The 19,273-nt window shown below is 38.2% G+C and overlaps 1 protein-coding gene across 1 annotated transcript; it reads left to right on the plus strand.

The window, feature by feature from the left end:
• The first annotated feature begins 2,032 nt into the window (after positions 1-2,032).
• LOC124265364 (hybrid PKS-NRPS synthetase pytA-like) lies at positions 2,033-13,311 on the plus strand. The gene is given in 7 exon segments (XM_046700137.1): positions 2,033-2,255; positions 2,439-2,599; positions 4,321-4,524; positions 5,009-5,056; positions 5,059-5,189; positions 5,334-5,508; positions 6,710-13,311. Coding segments are annotated over 7 exon segments (7,524 nt in total). The 5' UTR covers positions 2,033-2,052.
• The last annotated feature ends 5,962 nt before the right edge of the window (positions 13,312-19,273 follow it).

Consider the following 19,273-nt stretch of genomic DNA (forward strand, 5'->3'; position numbering starts at 1 on the left):
TATCACCATGATTCATTTGATAATGAGTGTCGGCTTCTCTGTAGATTTCACAGTCCATGTGTCGACAGCTTACATGTTGGCTGAGGGAGAAACAAGAGATGAAAGAGTTAGACAGGCTATCATACATGCGGCTGGGCCCATCTTTAATGGAGGATTGTCAACATTTATTGGCATACTAACATTGATTAGATCGCAATCGTATGTGTTTCAATCCTTTTTTAAAATTATGATATTTGTTATAATCTTTGGTATGGGGAATGCTGTTTTACTTATGCCAGTTATGTTGTCACTGGTTGGGCCTATGGCTAAAGGGGACAATTTAAGCCATCGTGATGTAAGTGAACAAAGAGACAAGAATATATGTACCACTGAAGATAAAACAGTACCTGGAAGTGCTTCTGTGAGCACAATTTCATTATCTGTCTTGAACTGAAGTAAACTAGCTTCAACAACACCTTTCGTGTTTTCAAACATAGGATACGTTTAAACAAACATATGACACCGATTGTGAACATTATCATAGTCTATTGAACAGATCATGATGCAATGGATTATGTCGCTAAATGAAAATGAATACAAACAATTCCATTTTTATATGTAATAGTTTATGTTTTGTTTGCCTGTACATATTGCTTATAGTAATCCATTTAAACAACATTTATGTTTGAAGCAGATTCTGTTTTTTTTTGCAATTGTGATTTTCAAAAAAACCCTGCAAAACAACAAAACCCAAAAAACTTTCCATTTTCTCAAAACAACTTTGCCAAAGGTTGATTGCAAGATACTGTTATATAATGAGCATGTGTTTATGAATCACAATGAAACATTGATGAAATCAAGCTCTTGACTTTAACAATGTATTTAAAGATTTATGTAAATTAAAAGGAATAAATTTATTAGAATAATGTTTTGTCGTCAGGATGCGTCGAAACGTCTTTTTCATCAACCTATACTTGAAGTAGTCGCTGTTGTTTTTCAATTATGATTTTAAAAAAATAAAATGAAACCATGTTTCTCCTTAGTCAGTAATTTTAGGGTTTATCCATTTAGTGTTCATTTATTTTTACCCTGACGTTATTGAACATAACCATGCAGGTGGTAGGTTTCTCGAAAACAAGATATCCGGACAAATACAACTGACTGTAAGTATAAGCACAATTAGCCAGCATTTCCAAACAAATATTCTGAAATCAGACAGACAGACAGACAGCGTTTATTTGCATGAAGGCCATCCCTAGTTTTACAGAAAAAGGTTTACAAGTTAGATGATAAAGAACGTTATTTCATAACGGATAACAAAAACTTAATGTTACTGTTAAGATATAATTCAGGAACCTGGCATTATTTAACAGGACATGTTGACATATTCTTTGTAACATATAGTAATCATCATTTGCAGTTCTGGGAATTAAATATTTCCATTCACGATCGTAGATCACACAGCGGTAAATAACATGTATTTCGTCTTCAGTTTCATTACAATGCTTACTCAAAACAGTTTGATCATTACAGCTTCATAAGCCTCTGCGGACCAACTGGACACTGAGGGTGTTATGACCAATTCTTAATTTAGCAGTTGTTTATACTCACAAATATTACTATTTAAAAGATACTGTTCAGAAATTAAATTGAATTTATGAGACAAAATGAATTCATGTGATGTGATGTGATCTCGCGAAGTGCACAGTCAAAGACCCTTTGACTGAACATATAAACGAAAAGATTAGTATCACCTACATCTTGTGCAAACCAGACGTAGCCAAAACCATAAAGAAATGTTAAACATAAGTTGCCCATATTTGGCGTTTTCTGTCGGCCGTCAACAGTAACATTATAACATTGAAATGGAAATGGTTTCATGTACATTTGAAGCCATTACTTCATACATGAAATATGGTATGCCATGACACTCTACTACATTCTCCAAAGGCCGCCACAGGCTGTCCTATACCCTGTATATAACAAATATTTCCAAAAGTTTCGGTGAACAATGTCAAACTTACTTTTTAATTTATTACTTCTTATTAAAGCAGGAACTTGCCATATTGAACAATGGCTGATGGAATAGCCATTGTTGGCATTGGGTGCCGGTTTCCTGGCGCCACCTGCCTGGAGGAATTTTGGGATATCCTTGCAAAGGGAGAGAACCATGTGGTTGACATCCCCCCTGAGAGGTGGAACATGGATGCCTTCTATGACTCTGATGTCAATGCTGTAGGGAAGAGCTATGCTACGAAAGCAGGGCTATTAAAGAAGTGAGTACAGAAGTATTATACGTCAGTCATCCCCAAAACGCTTGCATAAAATACTTAGAGAAACGTTTATTAATTCAATACAAAGTAATGTCGAGGTGAAGTTTTGTATGAGTTTGTACTAACATAAACATTGTGCCCTGTACGAATATACAAATAATATAGAACTGATATTTAATCCTTCAGCTTCGATCACTTCGACAACAAACTTTTTAAAATCAACGAAACCGAGGCTGCCCAGATGGACCCCCAGCAGCGCCAGGTGTTGGAGTGCACGTACATGGCTCTGGAGGACGCCGGCATCACCAGACAACAAATAGCAGGACAGAAAGTGGGAGTCTACATAGGTTTGTTCGTACCAAAGAGTTCGGAATTTAGATTTTAGTCGTGTGTTGTTTAGTACTCATATTCAATATATAATCTTTACAAAAAGTTAAGCAACTCAAAGTTTTAGTCTCATTACATTTTCATTTATTGACTGTCGAATTAGGGGACGATAAGCCTGTGAGTGAAGGCATGAATTTGATTGGATAAACCAATAAACACCACTCAACAACAATGTCAAGTATTAAGATTATAATGACGTTGTCATTCATTAAGTTTTATAAGTCATTCGAAACAGTCATCTTTGTGATAGTGATATGCTTAAATGTTCTTTGTATTGCATAAGTATACATCTAAAAAAGACACACACGGGCCAGAAATAAGATGCATTAAATCTATTTAAGTGTACATAGGTCGCTTAAGCTTGAACATAGATCAAGGAAACTCGGAAACAGGTGGCGTTCAGGTCAGTACCTAGCAGCCGTCACTTTTCGACCTCGCTTTGGAAGGGATTACACAATTCGTCGGATTTTGCTTGGGGAATTCTTCTGAGTATCGGAGGACGATGGTGACGTTTACGGACGCGTCGATCAAGTTCGTCCTATAGATGCTCGGTCGGGTTCAGATCCGGCGATTTGGAAGGCCAGGGAATATTAGTGACGTTCGCATTGGCCAGATACGCACCTGTTACACGAGCTGTGTGGGGTCGAGCGTTGTCGTGTTAAAACAGCTCCCTCTGGCGGTTAAAAAGTGGGAGGAGGTGAAGTCGCAAGAATTCAGCGGTTTGCTGAATGCCATGAACCACCACAGCTCTGATCTACCCGTGTAGTGCATGGCAACCCACACCATAATGCTATCTCCACCAAATCTGTTCACCTGTCGAATGCAGTCCACCGCAAAACGTTCGCGTCGGTTCGATAGACACGTTGTCTCGTTGCAGGAGGAAACGTGATTCATTGCTGAACCCAAGGCGTCACCACTTCCCAAGATTCCATGACTGTACCATGTTGCACCATACGACACGTTGTAGGTGTAGTCGTGTCAGGACAAGTCCAACTTTTGGCCGATATGCCCGAATTCCCACTTCTCTCAGACGATTTCTGATGGTTTGGTCGCAAATTCTTCAAAGACCAGGCACCTGTCTTGCAGTGGCCGTAGCAAATCGGTGACGTAGGTGAAACACCCGGATGAATCGGCCCTCAAAAGTGGTCACTCATGGTCTAACACTTCTGGGACGATCTTGGTCGAATTGAACCGTGTATATCGGTGCCATAATCGTGCTGTGGTGCTGTGGTGGACGTCTTGCAACGACAGACTGTGACTCCCCTGCTTACAATCGTTCAATGGCGATATGTTGGTCAATGGCATTTTGTATCTTCGTTTACGTCGTAAATTTCGTAATGAAATTTTGGTTGGCCTTTTATAGTCGATGTCTCAACTCATGTTTCCGTCACTTTGCACGTGCATTACGTGGAAAACTTTGTCTGCAAGCACTTTTCATGTAATGTTTTCATATTTAAAGACAAACGTTTACAAACCATTTTGGGATGCGTTTGCGAGCAATGCACAACAACCATGGCATGACTAACGAGATTCAAACATAGGAATTGTGTTAATGACGATTGCTATAAACAATATATGGAAATTAACTGCTGAAAAGGCCTGTGCGTTTCTGGGTTTTTTAAGGGTGTATAATCATATGTAAAACCTGTATGTTCTAAACAGTAAAAATAAATTATTAAAGGTTCCATGACGGTGGATTATGGGGATTTGATCTCTACCAAATCACAAGACGTCACCAACCACACTGTGACAGGCCAGGCCAGGTCTATAATATCCAACAGGGTGTCCTACGTGTTCAACCTAACAGGACCTTCCATGACCATAGACACAGCGTGTTCCTCATCCATCGTGGCATTACACCAGGCAGGACTGGCACTCAGGGCAGGTGGGTGAAGATTCACATGACGAGCATTCAGAGTAGATGGGAATACCAGATAATTAAAGCTAATCAGAGGAGGTGGGTAAAGCATAACATCACGGGTACTCAATGCAGCTTGGTACAGAATATCATGACTGGAATTCAGAGTAGTACTGTAGTCAGCTCCTGCCATGAAACAGAATATTATGTGGCATTGCACGAACCAACAAAGGCAGTCGAACTATTTCAGTGATTTAAACTTAGGTGACTATATATCTACAAATGAGATAGGTTATGTGATATCGAGTCTCCTAAGGATTACATATGTGAGGGAAAGAATCAGTCAACATGTAATGAGCTGTTTTCATTTATCCTCCTTTACATTTCAGGGTCTCGATATTAGAAACGCTGACCACTGTTCATCACTAGTCTCACACCCTATGTTGCCTGACAAGTGCATATGTATATATGTGTTTCTTTTTTAACCTTTGTTTATGTTTATAACTTACAGGTGACTGTTCTATTGCAATTTGCGGAGGTGTGAACATGTTAATTCACCCAGCATATTTTATCAAGTTAGCAAAGCTCAGATGTTGTCTCCCACTGGACAGTGTCACGCCTTCTCAGCAAATGCAGATGGTTACACCAGAGGAGAGGGATGTGGAATTATCATCGTCAAACTCCTAAGTCAGGTATGACACTTGTCTAGGCATTCCCGATTAATAACCTACATGAGGCCGTAACGGATCTGTTTGACATAACCATGAGACCACCATGTCAACCCTCAATCCTCAAAGTAAAGCAACAACATTAATCCCGTTAATTCTATATTTCAGGCTTTGCATGATGGTGACAATATTTGGGGAACTATTGTCACGGGGTTGAATCAAGATGGCCGCCAGGTTACTCCCATCACAGCACCATCAGGGAAACAACAGCAGGAACTGCTCAATGACATCTACACACGGCATGGGATCGACCCGACTGAAGTAGACTATATTGAAGCTCATGGTACGTATGCGTAAGAGTTTTTTCGTCTTTTCCCGAGGTATGGGGCCCTAGTGAATACCAAGGTTATATTTGGACTTCAGTTATTTACGAGTTCGAATGGCAGGATCACTGATTTGTTTCATCCATTTCCCTGTATCCCAGATACGTAGATGATGCCAACCACGTGATTGTCTAATAAGGTTATCTTTAAAGTCACATCAGCAGTATTGCAGATATATAGTGACTTCTCTAATAAGGACTCGATTATTTACAGACCACTGTGACATTACTAGAATATTGCTGGCGGTGGCAATAGAGCCTTATCGGTTTCTGAGCAATATGTAAGTTTCAGTTTTCCGTAAATTTACCAAACAAAACGTTAAGGAGACTGAGTGGAATCTTAAGTTTCCATATTCTTTCATTTTGGTTTCCGTTTTCCTGAAATTAATTTATTTTATGTGCCACAATGTTTTATTTGAATTCTGGTCTACACATACACTGAGATCACTTAACCGAAACCTATGTAATACATAGGCAGTTTAACGTAGGTTAATATAGGTTTCTGAATTCTTGGAAATTTATATATATATATATATATATGGAGTTTCTAGTTGCTTTATGGAATGGAAACTAACAATGATAGTTTACTGTAAATTTCCATTTCTGAAAACTAACCTTGTTGGTTGCTGGCAGTTTCCAGTCGGTCGCCGAAACTAACCTTGTTGGTTGCTGGCAATTTCCAGTCGCTGAAACTAACCTTGATTCAGCAACAGAAAACTGTCTGAAACCAACAATCAATGTTTCTGTGAGCGGAAATCTACATGATTCTGTCATTACCAAGTTTCATGTAGGTTTTCGGAAATCTGGAATCCTTGTTATTTTTTCTGTGTAAACTATTAGAAAAAAATATACTGTTGTATCACACAAAAATCTTGCATGCTTCACAGCAGTGACCCAAAATATACCTTGTGTTCCAAAACAAAGAAGGGTTATTTCTTAAATAGTACTTTCCTCCTTCATTGTGGAATTCCTAATGAGCCATCAGAAAGGCTCCAATGGTTTGATCATTTTTCATTTCTTATTCAGTATTGAGATATCAGCACGTATAAACAAACATAACTGACATATTTGTTCTTGCATTAGCTTCAAGTGGCTTATGTATATGTTTTTATGACATATCTCTGATGTCGAAAGTTGTCAACTCAAAACATTGTCTCTTCAGGTACTGGAACCAAAAGAGGTGACCCAGTAGAAGCTTCAGCTCTGGGAACCTTCTTTGAGAAATATCCACGCCAGCGCCACATCGGGTCAGTGAAGACCAACATCGGCCATCTAGAAGCAGCTGCGGGTGTTGCCGGACTCATCAAGGTCCTGTTGATGATGAAACACGGCACCATTGTGCAATCCCTTCACTTTGACAAGCCCAATGAAGCAATAGACTTTGACAGATTTCAGTTTGTAGTACCAACGGAAAATACTGACTGGAAACGTCATAAAAAGATTGCATGTATCAACTCATTTGGATTTGGGGGTAGCAACAGCCATGCTGTGTTAACATCATTTACAATGGAAACACCAGTTATGAATGACATTGCCCTACCAGTTTGTTTTTCAGGCTCCAGTGAGAAAACGTTAAACAAGTCAATAGCAAAATTCACTGAAAGTGGTAACAGTTCTTCTTTCAGTGATGTTGCTTACACTTCATGTATGGCAAGAGAACATTTTCCGTTAAGAAAAGCTTTCTTTGCAAACAACCATTCTATTCTGATATCTCAAATACAAGAAGAGTTACAAAAGAGAAACCAGCCATCTTTTTCGGAAAAAGAATACGTTGTTTTTGTTTTTTGTGGCATGGGAACAGCCTGGGAAGGTATGTGCAATGATCTCATCTCCAACAATGATCAGTTTAAGGAAAACATTTTGGAAATTGACAAATCCCTCTCCAGGTTTGTTCAATGGTCCCTGATGAAGCGGCTCCTTGAATGTGATGATGTGAACGATCCTCTGTTCGGTCCAATAGCCATTTTTGCTTGCCAGGTATCTCTCGCTCACCTGTGGGAAACCTGGGGGGTGAAACCTGCAGCTGTTGTAGGTCAGTCAGTTGGGGAGGTGGCTGCAGCACATGTTGCAGGAATCCTGTCCTTGGATGAAGCTGTGAGGGTCATCTCCCACAGGACTCGGATCCTGGCTGAAGCCACGGGCGGAAAGATGATGCTTGTCCGGAATGTTGAGACAGAACAAGTAAAGACAGCCTGTAGGAAAATTCAGAGCAAGATAGATGTAGCTCTTTATTACAGCCCAGTGTCGTGTACTATCAGTGGGGATGAGAGGGCCGTTCTGTTAGTCAAAGAGGATTTGAAGCATTGTTCAAGTGGTAATGCTCTGTTTCATGAGCTCCCTGTTACAAGTGCGTTCCACAGTCACTTTATGGACTCAGCAAGAGTTCAGATTGATGAAATCTTATCTGATATCAAGACATCTGAGATGACAAGCAGATTTGTCTCGACAGTTGATCCTGATATGGATGAAAGTACAGTTATGTCAAAGATCTATTGGGGCCTAAATGTAAGAAGTCCTGTTAGATTTTGTGATGCAATCAGAAGCACCGCACAAGCATCCAAAATGAACATTTTTGTTGAAATAGGCCCACGGACTGTACTAAAATCACATCTACGGGACATTTTCAGAGATTCTACCCTCTCTGTTACATCCATTCCTTCTCTTCATCCCGAAGCGAGATACGGTGATATTCTCCAGTCACTTATCGTGTTGTATGACTATGGAGTTAACGTCAAATGGGACACTTTCTTTCCTGATAAGATGCAAAAAACAAGCTATCCATCTTATGTCTTCAACTCTAAGCCCCTGTTACTGGTGTCTGAAAGTAAGCAAAAGATGCTAAAGGGTCGGAAGGAAACTGAAGGAGATCATTTGTTCATCAGAGGCAACACAGAGTCAGCAAGCTTAGTCATTGATCCTCAGAGATTCAAGAGTGTTTTTGAACACAAAGTAAAACGAACAATCATTTTACCAGGTGCCGTCTATGCTGAGGCCGCACTTACCTTAGCAAGAATGATTGACATATATCACCTATGTACAATCAATGTTTCTGTGGCCTTCAGAAGCCCAGTCAATCTGAAATCTGGAACAGTGACAAACCTGGATATAGAACAATCTCACAGAGAAGTTGACTCCAGCATTTTGAGTACATTTGTTTTGAAGAATGGAAGGACAGTCCACGCAGAAGCAATAATAAGGCAAACACCTGCGGATGAACCTCCAGAGAGAGTTGACCTTGGGCCAATCAAAGAAAGATGTAAACACTACTTAAGTGGAGAGGAAGTGTATCAACATTTAGAAGACAATGGTTTCAGCTACGGTGAAATGATGTCCGTTATTTCAAGCAGCCAAACAGCTGGAAAAGAAAGCCTCACTGTACTTGAAGTTGGATCTCAGCTCCAGAGAGAAGCAGATCACACAATTCTTCACCCTGCAATACTAGATGGCATGCTACAGACGCCTGCGACTGTCACGCAAGTGATCAAAGATATGCTCCCATACTCTGTAGATCATTTGATAGTCAAGAGGAAGACAGAAAGAAAAATGTTTGTGTACTTGAAAGTATTGCATGAAAGTGAATGGTATGTGTGCTATAGCCTGTCACTGCTGACAACCGATGGGTATGTCATTGCACACGTTGGAAAGTTTACATTGAAAGCCATGGGTATAGACGCGTTTGATGTCAGGAGTGTTGCATACACAATTGAAGCAGAAGAAATACATCCTGAGCATGACTCTGACAGCATAACAAACCTTGTTATGTTTAGTGATGAGATGTCTTTGTCAAAGACCCCAAACTATCCATGGACAGTTCACCATATGTCCATTTTACATGGCGATAGCTATGTTCCAGACCTTCGAGAGTCATCTGGAATAGTAGTAATGTTTCAATCCAAGCCTCACTTTGTTCACAATGGAATGGAAATGGAGAAAGAATTGGAGGAGAAAATCATGCCTCTAAGATCTCTTATACTTAAAATGTCACAGCATGCCATCAAGACACCCTTGCTCATTGTCACAATGGCAACACCATTAGACTACCAAAGCCCAGATAGAAAATCTCATGCACTTGCTTGCATTCACGAAAGTATTCGGGCATACATCAGATGTGTCAGGAGGGAATTCACAAGGCTAAATGTAAAATCACTGGATCTCAATGTTGGTAACATGGACCAATACGACGCAACTATCATAATGTCTGAAATCTCGCAAGTCTTGAAGGTCAAGGGTCATGCTGAAATCGAAAGCCTTCATAGACGATTGTATGGACAGACGTTTCAAAAGGAACCCAACTCAACACCGCCATTTAGACTGGACAGAAAGATTGCCAGTCTGGATACTGTCCTCTATTCAACTTCTTCTGAAGAAATATCACAGCCTTTCTTTACAATGTCAAGACACATGCAAGAAAGGGGCAAAGATGACATTTTGCTTTCTGCACAGTGTGTAGCAGTTCACTCTAAATTCCTGTCTAAACAAGTTCTGTATCCTCTTGACAATGGAGGCTACATGGGAACCAGCAAGGGAAATCCTGTAGTCACATTTGAATCAACTGGCTTTGCACACGGACATAGCAGAAGAAAGATGTACATTACCTGCTATCCACAACAGGTGAGATATGAACACTATGTCCCAATGAAATTTGCACTGAATGTCAAACACTTAGGAGGTCATTTTGAGACAGGATTTATGCTGAAGCTGTACTGTCTATGGCGAGTGTGTGGTGAGTGCAGCATGAAAGATGTGGTTATACTCTACTCACACCAGACAAGGAAATATGCAGAAATGATGGAAATCATATTGTTGTCAAAACAAACCAGGACAGTTTCTTTACTAACTCCAGAAGAAATACCAAGCCACAAAGGACATCATGTTCTCATATCAACTACTCAAATTACAACAGAACTAGCACAACAGATTGTCCTTGCATGTGACTGCCTTGAACAGCTCATATCCTTAGAGAAGCTGATATCACTCAAAGTGATAAATTTGCTAAAGTCTGTAAAGCCAAGACTGAAAATAGCAATTGTCAGGACCCAAGAGTTCCTTGCCTTCTGTCAAATGGATGAACATATTCCAAAGCTATACACATGGATAAAGAAAAATAAACAGAATCTCGCAAAGATATGCGTTTTGTTTAGGGACTGCAACGACAATGCCTTGAAACACCACCACAGTGCTCCTATTAACATCGCAGAAATCCTAGAAACATGGGAGTTCAACATGCAAGAGAACAACAGCGTCACGACAACACAGTTAAAGGTACCTGAGATTCTCTTGTTTGACAGAAGGGGAATGTATCTTGTTGTGGGTGGAATGACAGGACTAGGATGGGAATGTGTCTTGTATCTGGCATCCAAAGGTGCTGGGTGCATTACTATTATCAGCAGACGTAATCCAGATCCAAACAAACAAGATGAAATGAAGCATGTGTCCGAGATGTATGGATGCATTGTTACATCTCAGTCAGCTGATGTCCAAGATATCAAGGAAATAGGATCGGCTTTGAAGAAGCTAGGAACCCGTTTCCCTGCCTATATTTTGAAAGAGGTATTCTTTGGAGCTGCTGTTCTAAAGGATGGAATTCTTTTAGAAATGACGAGAGACAAATTCAAGGCAGCTTCTTCTCCCAAAGTTGCTGGATCCTGGAATCTGCATATCCTGACAGAGCATCTCCCACTGGAATATTTTGTGCTGTTTTCATCAGTAGTATCTGTCTTTGGAAATGCTGGACAGACAAACTATGGTGCTGGGAATGGATTCATGGATGCCCTAGCTCATGTCAGGAGGCAAAATGGCAAGTGTGGTCAGACTGTTAACTGGGGTCCTCTGAATATGGGCATGCTGCAAGAAAGACATATAAAACAAATGGAATCGTTTGGATACGTTCTGATACACAAGAGAAGTATACCTGACTGTCTCACACACATCCTTATGTTGAATAAGCCACAGATCATTATGTGCGGTCTCCAGTTGGTAAAATTTGGACAAAGCCTTCAAAGAGAGACCAATGTGGAGCTGGAGTCTCGATTTAGATCGGTCTTGTCTCCATTTAAGGCAGCACTGTCTTCAGCTTCACCAAGTAATGTGGAAACATTTAACTTTGAGGAAATGAAGAAAATGTCAAAGGAAAATGTTCTAGCCAAACTTGTGAAGTACGTGAAGGCTGTGGTTATTGATGTAGCTATGCTTGACGAATCCTCTCTAGATGTGGAGCAAGGAACCAGAGATCAGGGAGTTGACTCAATGAATTTCATGCAAATTACTGGGAAAATCATGGATGATACAAACGTACAGCTATCATCAACAAAATTGAATGTTGAAAACGCATCGGTGACTCAAATCTCAAAGTACATTTATGATGAATGGATGATCAAAGGGAATGGTGATCAGAAACATGAGCAGTCTCTTCCAGTCAAATATTCATTAGAATCTGACTCAGTTCTTACCTCAGGTGAACAGTTCGTTTTTGACAACTACATGAGAGATCCAAACCATATATCACATTTTTTGATTGTGGAAGTGGAATTGCCTGATGTTTTAGAGCCAACGTCTGTCAAGAAAATGCTCCAGGAAAACGTCAGACGACACCCAATCTGCAGGACAACTTTTCATGATGTGAATGGAGAAGCAAGAAAATCAATGCTGAGTGCCGGGGCTGATATTGACTACAGGATAGGTGATCTGACAAACCATCCTGACGTAACACGTCTCACAGAGGAACGGTTTTATCTTGACCGACAAGGACCAATACGATTTGTCTTTGTGAAAGGAAATCCCCCACATCTCATCATTGTCTTTCACAGAATTGGCTTTGACCACCGGGGAATTACAGTCTTCGTAAATGACTTCATGAATATAGGTCAAGCTTTCTCACAGGGACAGTCTCTGAGTGATGTACAAAGTGCTCCAGATATGCCCATTGGTCCAGAAATAAGGACAATCCTTCAACCAAGATATGAACAGATAAAGGAATTTTGGATAAAAACACTTGAAACAGTTCCATACATTTCCTTTGCAGATAGGGCCGTGTCCTCCACACCACAAATGGACAGTATAAGTGTACAGAAAATTATATCAGCTGACCTGTTCCAGAAGTTGAAATCTTTCACTGACAAAGAAGGGTTGTCACGGTTCAAGTGCCTCGTAGGACTCGTTCAACTTCTTTGGTCAACCAGAGCAAATGGTCAGAAATTTGCCATGTCAACATACGTTGATCAAAGAATCTTTAGCCCAAAGTTAACAACATCTGTTGGAAGAGGAGTTAATTTTACACCACTGTCCTGTGAAGTAACAGATGATGGCAAATTGACAGTTGTTACATTTCTCAGAGAGAACAGTATCATGCTTGAAAAGTACATAGAGAATGGAATATTTCCTTTTGGGGATTTGATGCATTTCCTTCCAGAGGATGACTACAACAATGTAATGACGTCTTTTGTCACATTTGGGACTGATGAGATGAGGAACATGGGTGAAGGAAACGATATGCGAGGTGACTTTGGTGCCACTGTTCGGGTGAAAGCATTATTTGGCCCTAACACAGAACTGTATTTTGACATCCTCAACAGGAAAATGTCCAAGACAATAGCCATTGTCTTGTATGCCCGGAAAGATTGTTTCACAGAGAAACGCATTCATATGATCCTCAACGCATTTTTGGGCTTACTTGAGGACACTCTAGCAAATCCACACATTACAGTCCGGACACTACACTCAAAACCATACATCACACAACTTCAAGACAAGAAAACACGTTTCTGACTGAGTACTTCAATCAGTATGTGAAGTTGTAGCATGTACCATAGGCATTGACTACATTGTTAGTTCATTGTTTTCTCTCACAGCACTAAAGCTGGCGTTTACTTTGTGAAAGAATAGCGATGCTGCTTCAAATGCATGGGTATATTTTACTACAATGTTGAAAGAGAGTGGAAAGAAAGCGTCAAACAGCCTCGAATGGGAAGACCCACTAAAGAAAACGCTTCACATGCTGAAAGTGTATATACTTCGTGTTCGTTAATGTCATGGAATTAATATGAAGTGAGGTAAGAAACTCACATATGTACTTTTTCCTATGTATTTTCGTTAAAAGGTGTCCAACTGGATCTGTACTATGGCATGAATATTATTGTACACATTTGTATTATAGTTATGTTATGTATCACGATTGTAGCCTTGAACAAACAAACATACATGCATGCGCACGTACGTACATACATACATGCATAATACATACATACATACATACATACATACATACATACATACATACATACATACATACATACATACATACATACATACATACATACATACATACATACATACATACTAGTCTATGTCTACGTCTAGTATCTTGAATATTATACAGGACACTCTTATTTGCACATTGTCTTTTTCTGTACATGATATATTTTGAACACAAAATGTTTGTATGTCTTACATCAGATGGAGATTTTTGTAAACACAAGAATGTTCTTTTTTGTATGACTATTTTCATATACTTCTACTTACACGTGGAGGGTGGTGTCTCAAATCTAAACATATACATAACATTCTCGTCAATGTTTATGATATCCTGACAGAGCAGAGATTTGGAGTGTAATGTGTCACTTTGAAATTGGTGGCATCACAAGTGGTATCACAAGCAGACGAAAGTCACTTTGGAAGTATATTGACTTTGTGTGCATTCACTAACGTAGAAACTCTGATGATATGTCAACCAAGTCCAAGATAACTATATTTAACTGTGGATACTGCTCACACTTGCAATGGAGCTATACTTTGTATCTTGGTTTTAGTTAGTCAAATATATACATTATGGTTTCAAATATGTAACGGGTGAATGGCAAAATTGCACTTTCAGTGTACTGATTGTTACATTGAACACTGTTATTTGTTCATTGACTTGTTGTGATGATCTATATATTTCTTTATTGAATTACTGTTTTCTTGTTGACACAAACCATCAACCCCTGTATACGTACCCCCATATTTGTATACAGTGTATTCTAGTACATTTGATGACGTAGATTACTTTTACAACCAGAATGTTCATATTTTATGATATTATTGATATTTTGTAACATATGTTATATTTGGGATTACACTTTCTTAGTTAAGTACAGATTCTAGTACTTAATCGCCAGCACACAAAGTAAGCCGATAATTTTCATGTTTGTAAGATGGGATTTATGGTGTTAGCACTCTATGTACAGTTCATGAAACTAAATGCTTCAGTCACTTTACCAACGTTGGTATATCGGCTGTAAATGATTTTATCACGTATTATTAATTATATAAATAACGTGGCAACTGTTCAAATACATTCAACATTTGAGATAGGTTCTAGACGTCCTAAACGGCAGTCCATACATGTGCCTTATTCTTTATGGTGTTTAATAAAACAACCCATGTAACTTATGCATTACTCACTATTCATGAGAGGATATTTTCCATGCAGCCATATGGACGTCGACCTTTATCTAAGCAGTCAAAACATATCTCGAGATTACACAATTGTCAATTATCAGTTACGTCCATATCATTATTCTTCTATCAGTCTATTTTTTGGAGGTTAGAATTTGGATGAAAGGGATTGTTATATTTTAGATTCTCTGGGTGGATTCCGTGGATAATACATTTACCCTTCAGTCGCTATGTCCTAAAAGGAAGAAAGTCTTAACAGAATAGACAGAAATTGTTATTTATTTTGCCCAATAAAGGAATAGGTGGGAAGATATATATTTAACGATTTAAGTGACATATATTCAAAGCTACAGGTTTGTGTGAAATCTGATTATAGAAGGTCAGATGTATTTAGCACATGTTGAGCCCATTTCTATTTATTCTCGTTATAAATGAGTTAGTTGGGGTTTAAGCAGAGGGCTGCTAGAGGTAAATATGTTCTTGAAACAATTGTTACTGTCAGTTACAGATGATCTTCTTTTGATAGATCTTCTCTGTGATTGGTTTCTAAATGAAAAAGGGATGTTTCTGTCTATAGTTTGAAATGGGGATTAGAGAATGATAATAATGGCTGAGACTGAAAAGAAAACTGTGACTTATTATGAATATATAGGCATTATCTTTTCTTCGTGGTTAATGGGGCTCAAAGTGTATGAAACTATGACTGTACAAGCTAAAGAGACTAGCTGTAAACTCTATAGTGTATTAAGAACTTTGCTAGCTGCTATTGACCTCTGTCAAAATATTGTTTCCTAAAAAACTGCAACTGCCTACTATCAAAACTCGAAAATTCTATACTACTTGTTCATGTTTAGATGTCTGCAGAAATTGTGTCCATCTCAGCACACTTTACATAAATTCAATAAAGTGAGGAGGATGACTTCAAAAATAAATAGCCTGCGCGGATTTGATATGGCACTTGACTTGTTGACACTCATTTCAGAGTAATATTTTATTACTATTTTAGACTCCACCCAAATACCCGACTCAAAATGTAAAGAAACAACCTACAAAACAAGTTATTGTACTGTTTCAAAGCAGTCCTAAATATCTAAAAAACCTCCTTCATGCTAAAATACAATTATTACGGACGATTGTCACTTTCATTAATAGATTCTTTCTATCTCATTTTATTTTATGTTTATGTAGCGCTATGATCATGCATTCGAATTTAACACATAGTTATGAATGATAAATATACTAAATCAATCTGTTCTCATTCAAGAGTGGATATGACATTTTACCAACATTCATCTTCTAATTAGTGAGACGATAATGGACGTAATAAACATTAATTGAATCCCTACGCTCATCCCCAGTTTGTTTGCCCTTATATATCTGGTGTCTAATACCTTTACCCGACTGCATATTCTTTGGATTCAAGATGACCTTATGAAATATCAGGTAAACATGTATGTCCACGTTCATCCATCTAACCCTCGTTTGTTAAAATATGGATATTGTCATAAACGTACGAGCCTACATCACACAAATGCATTAATTTTCTAATTTGTTAAAAATGGCACTAGGAGGTACATTCTGGTAAATGTCTCAAAATAGTTTAGGCATAACGTGTATGATGTTTGGTAAAATAAATATGATGATTGTATTGTGCCTCTTTCTTATATATTTATGTGTTGATAGATAATGCACATTAATGATATTTGTATATATGGACTCTTTCCATACGTTTAAAATCAGTGAAGTAGCGAATCTCTGTGATGACGCAATGCATATCGCGAGCCTCTGCTGTCACTTTTGAGTTCTATTGTTACAAAATATATGTCATTACTATTGTTACGCCTTATGGAAACTGTTCAAAGGATCATGAAGGGCAGTTATTCTCTGGCGTTGATGTCATGTTATGATTCCATAAAATATTTTTTTTAAAATGAAAAAAAGATGTCATGTATGTTTTTAAGAGCTGGGTGTAATGAGATAACGTAGACATGAGGTTAAACATGTCATGTTTGAGAACCACCGACCTTCCGCTGAATGTAAAGACGCTCTATCCACTACATCACAGTTAAGAAAGTGTTACCTGGTTTAATATGTATGTACACCGACACCACAATTCCTTGACGATGTTCTCAATCTCCAGTTTCGTTCCACTTTACATTCGTGGCTATGTGATGTTTGGTCAATACTTTAAATAGAGTATGTGTCTAACATCACAGAAGTATTACAATACATGGATGAACAAGTAACATATGTTATATTTGAGATTACACTTTCTTAGTACAGTACAGATTCTAATACTTTTGTTGGGTTGAGTCCCATCCGGGATTCGAACCCACAGCCTCAGAGTCAGGCACCTAATCGCCAAACCAACCGAACAAAAGTACTAGAATCTGTACTTTACTAGAAAGTCTTATCAAATAAACATTGTTAAATTTGACCACTTTCTAAATAGCATTGTGTATTCATGGATGAACAACTTCATTGTTACAGTGAAAGTAAATGATGATATCCATATATCGTAATCCTTCCTTGCTGCTCGAACCTCTAAATGCCTTTCATAGACGTTTGTGTGTGACATTTACATCACTGAACACATCAAAGTCACTGAAATCAGATATGAATATTAACACAAAACACTAAAATTAGAATACAAATGCTCTCTGGGAGACAAATATTTGCTTTATAGAACTAAAGGGCTAAATATTTGTTGAAAATACAAATAGGGGCTCGTCCGTAATGATGAACTCAACCTTTTGTATCCGGTTGGTGCTTAGATGTCTAACGTGACCTCTTGTGCGGTATGGAGCGTGTAATTGATAAATTTCATTCATTTGTTCACATTTTCAAACTCCCACACATGCTCCCCAGGGCAGTTAACTTACTTTCATCATTACATTAAATGACGTTTTGAACACTACATTCAGATTTGTTTTTTTTAATTCACTGCTAACTGCATTTCTTTATCTCTTACTTTCACAAAGGTACATACGATGTTCATTAGCAACCACTACTGGGCCTCTATTCTTCAATATCCACATAGACAGTTTATTTCAGTACTTCAGGCTCAAGACCCTGGTACGAATGCAGATAACAAATTAACATTTGCCACGTGATTCAGATATTATTAAAATTCGATTACTTTTTTACTGTAAGACAAAATATTATGGTAGTCAACTTCTTCTTTATTGTATACACAACGTTTCTGGGCTTTTCCTTGTCCCTTCGTCAGGTGAATGTTTACACATTTCTAAATACAAACACATTTTTAAAAAATATACAGGAACAGCATGTATCAGATCTCGAGTATCAGAGTTTAAAGATTTAGCATTATCTGGCGGTGTTTGAATCTATCCTGCACCATAGGGAGATATTTATACCTTAAATTAGAATATGTTTCACACATTAATAACGCATGATATTCGCCCACTCCTTCTAATAAAAGGAGAGTTTGTACAAATACCGTCCATGATATCACTATTTTTGGACCTGCGACATACATTTACATTACAATTATGCAGAGAAATTCTGAATTTACAATAAGCGCTAACTAAATTCTTAAGGATTAAACGCGTTACATATCATTCCGTTTGAATCAATGGCTTCACCTTACTATAATTACTGAGATAGAGCGATGTACAAATATCACAGTGCCACTGTTGACAAAATATATCCTTCAAAATTTGTTTAAATGAAAATAGAAATAATTGTGAATCCCCCACATCTTGAGATACCAATCCATATGACAAACCAGTTACAAATACTAAATTCCTAACACCTGAAACCCAAATATTCTTGCCTTTATCACCAAGTGTCTTCAGAATTATATAACACTGATGTAGATATCGATCTGGAGACATTCTTAGTAACTTAATCCAATATTTAATTACCCTTAATTGGCTGTCTACAAAAATGGGACCAATTTCACCAAGGATTGCCTTATTAGAAGCAAACTTACCAACACCTTAAAAATGTTTAAAATATGAAGTATGGACCTTTTCAATCACAAGATAATACTTAGCACCCCATATTTCAGAGTCATTTAGGATAACAGGCACAATATTTTCTTAAAAAATGGAACTCGCTGTGAGGAAGGATACAAATCTGTTTATTTTTGAATAAATTATAAAGGGGCATAATGCATGTGTTTGCCTGGGTAGCGAATTACTTACATGCCGCAGACCACGTCAGTATAGAAGAAACATAAGCCCTAAATATTTGTAATAAGTAACTACATTTAAGGAAGATGAACCAAGAAACCATTTTTTGCAAAAAACCCATTATTTCTAAAAACCAT

This window comes from Haliotis rubra, unplaced genomic scaffold (genome assembly GCF_003918875.1).
Source record: "Haliotis rubra isolate DU_JTF1 unplaced genomic scaffold, ASM391887v1 Scf974, whole genome shotgun sequence".
NCBI classification, from domain to species: domain Eukaryota; kingdom Metazoa; phylum Mollusca; class Gastropoda; order Lepetellida; family Haliotidae; genus Haliotis; species Haliotis rubra.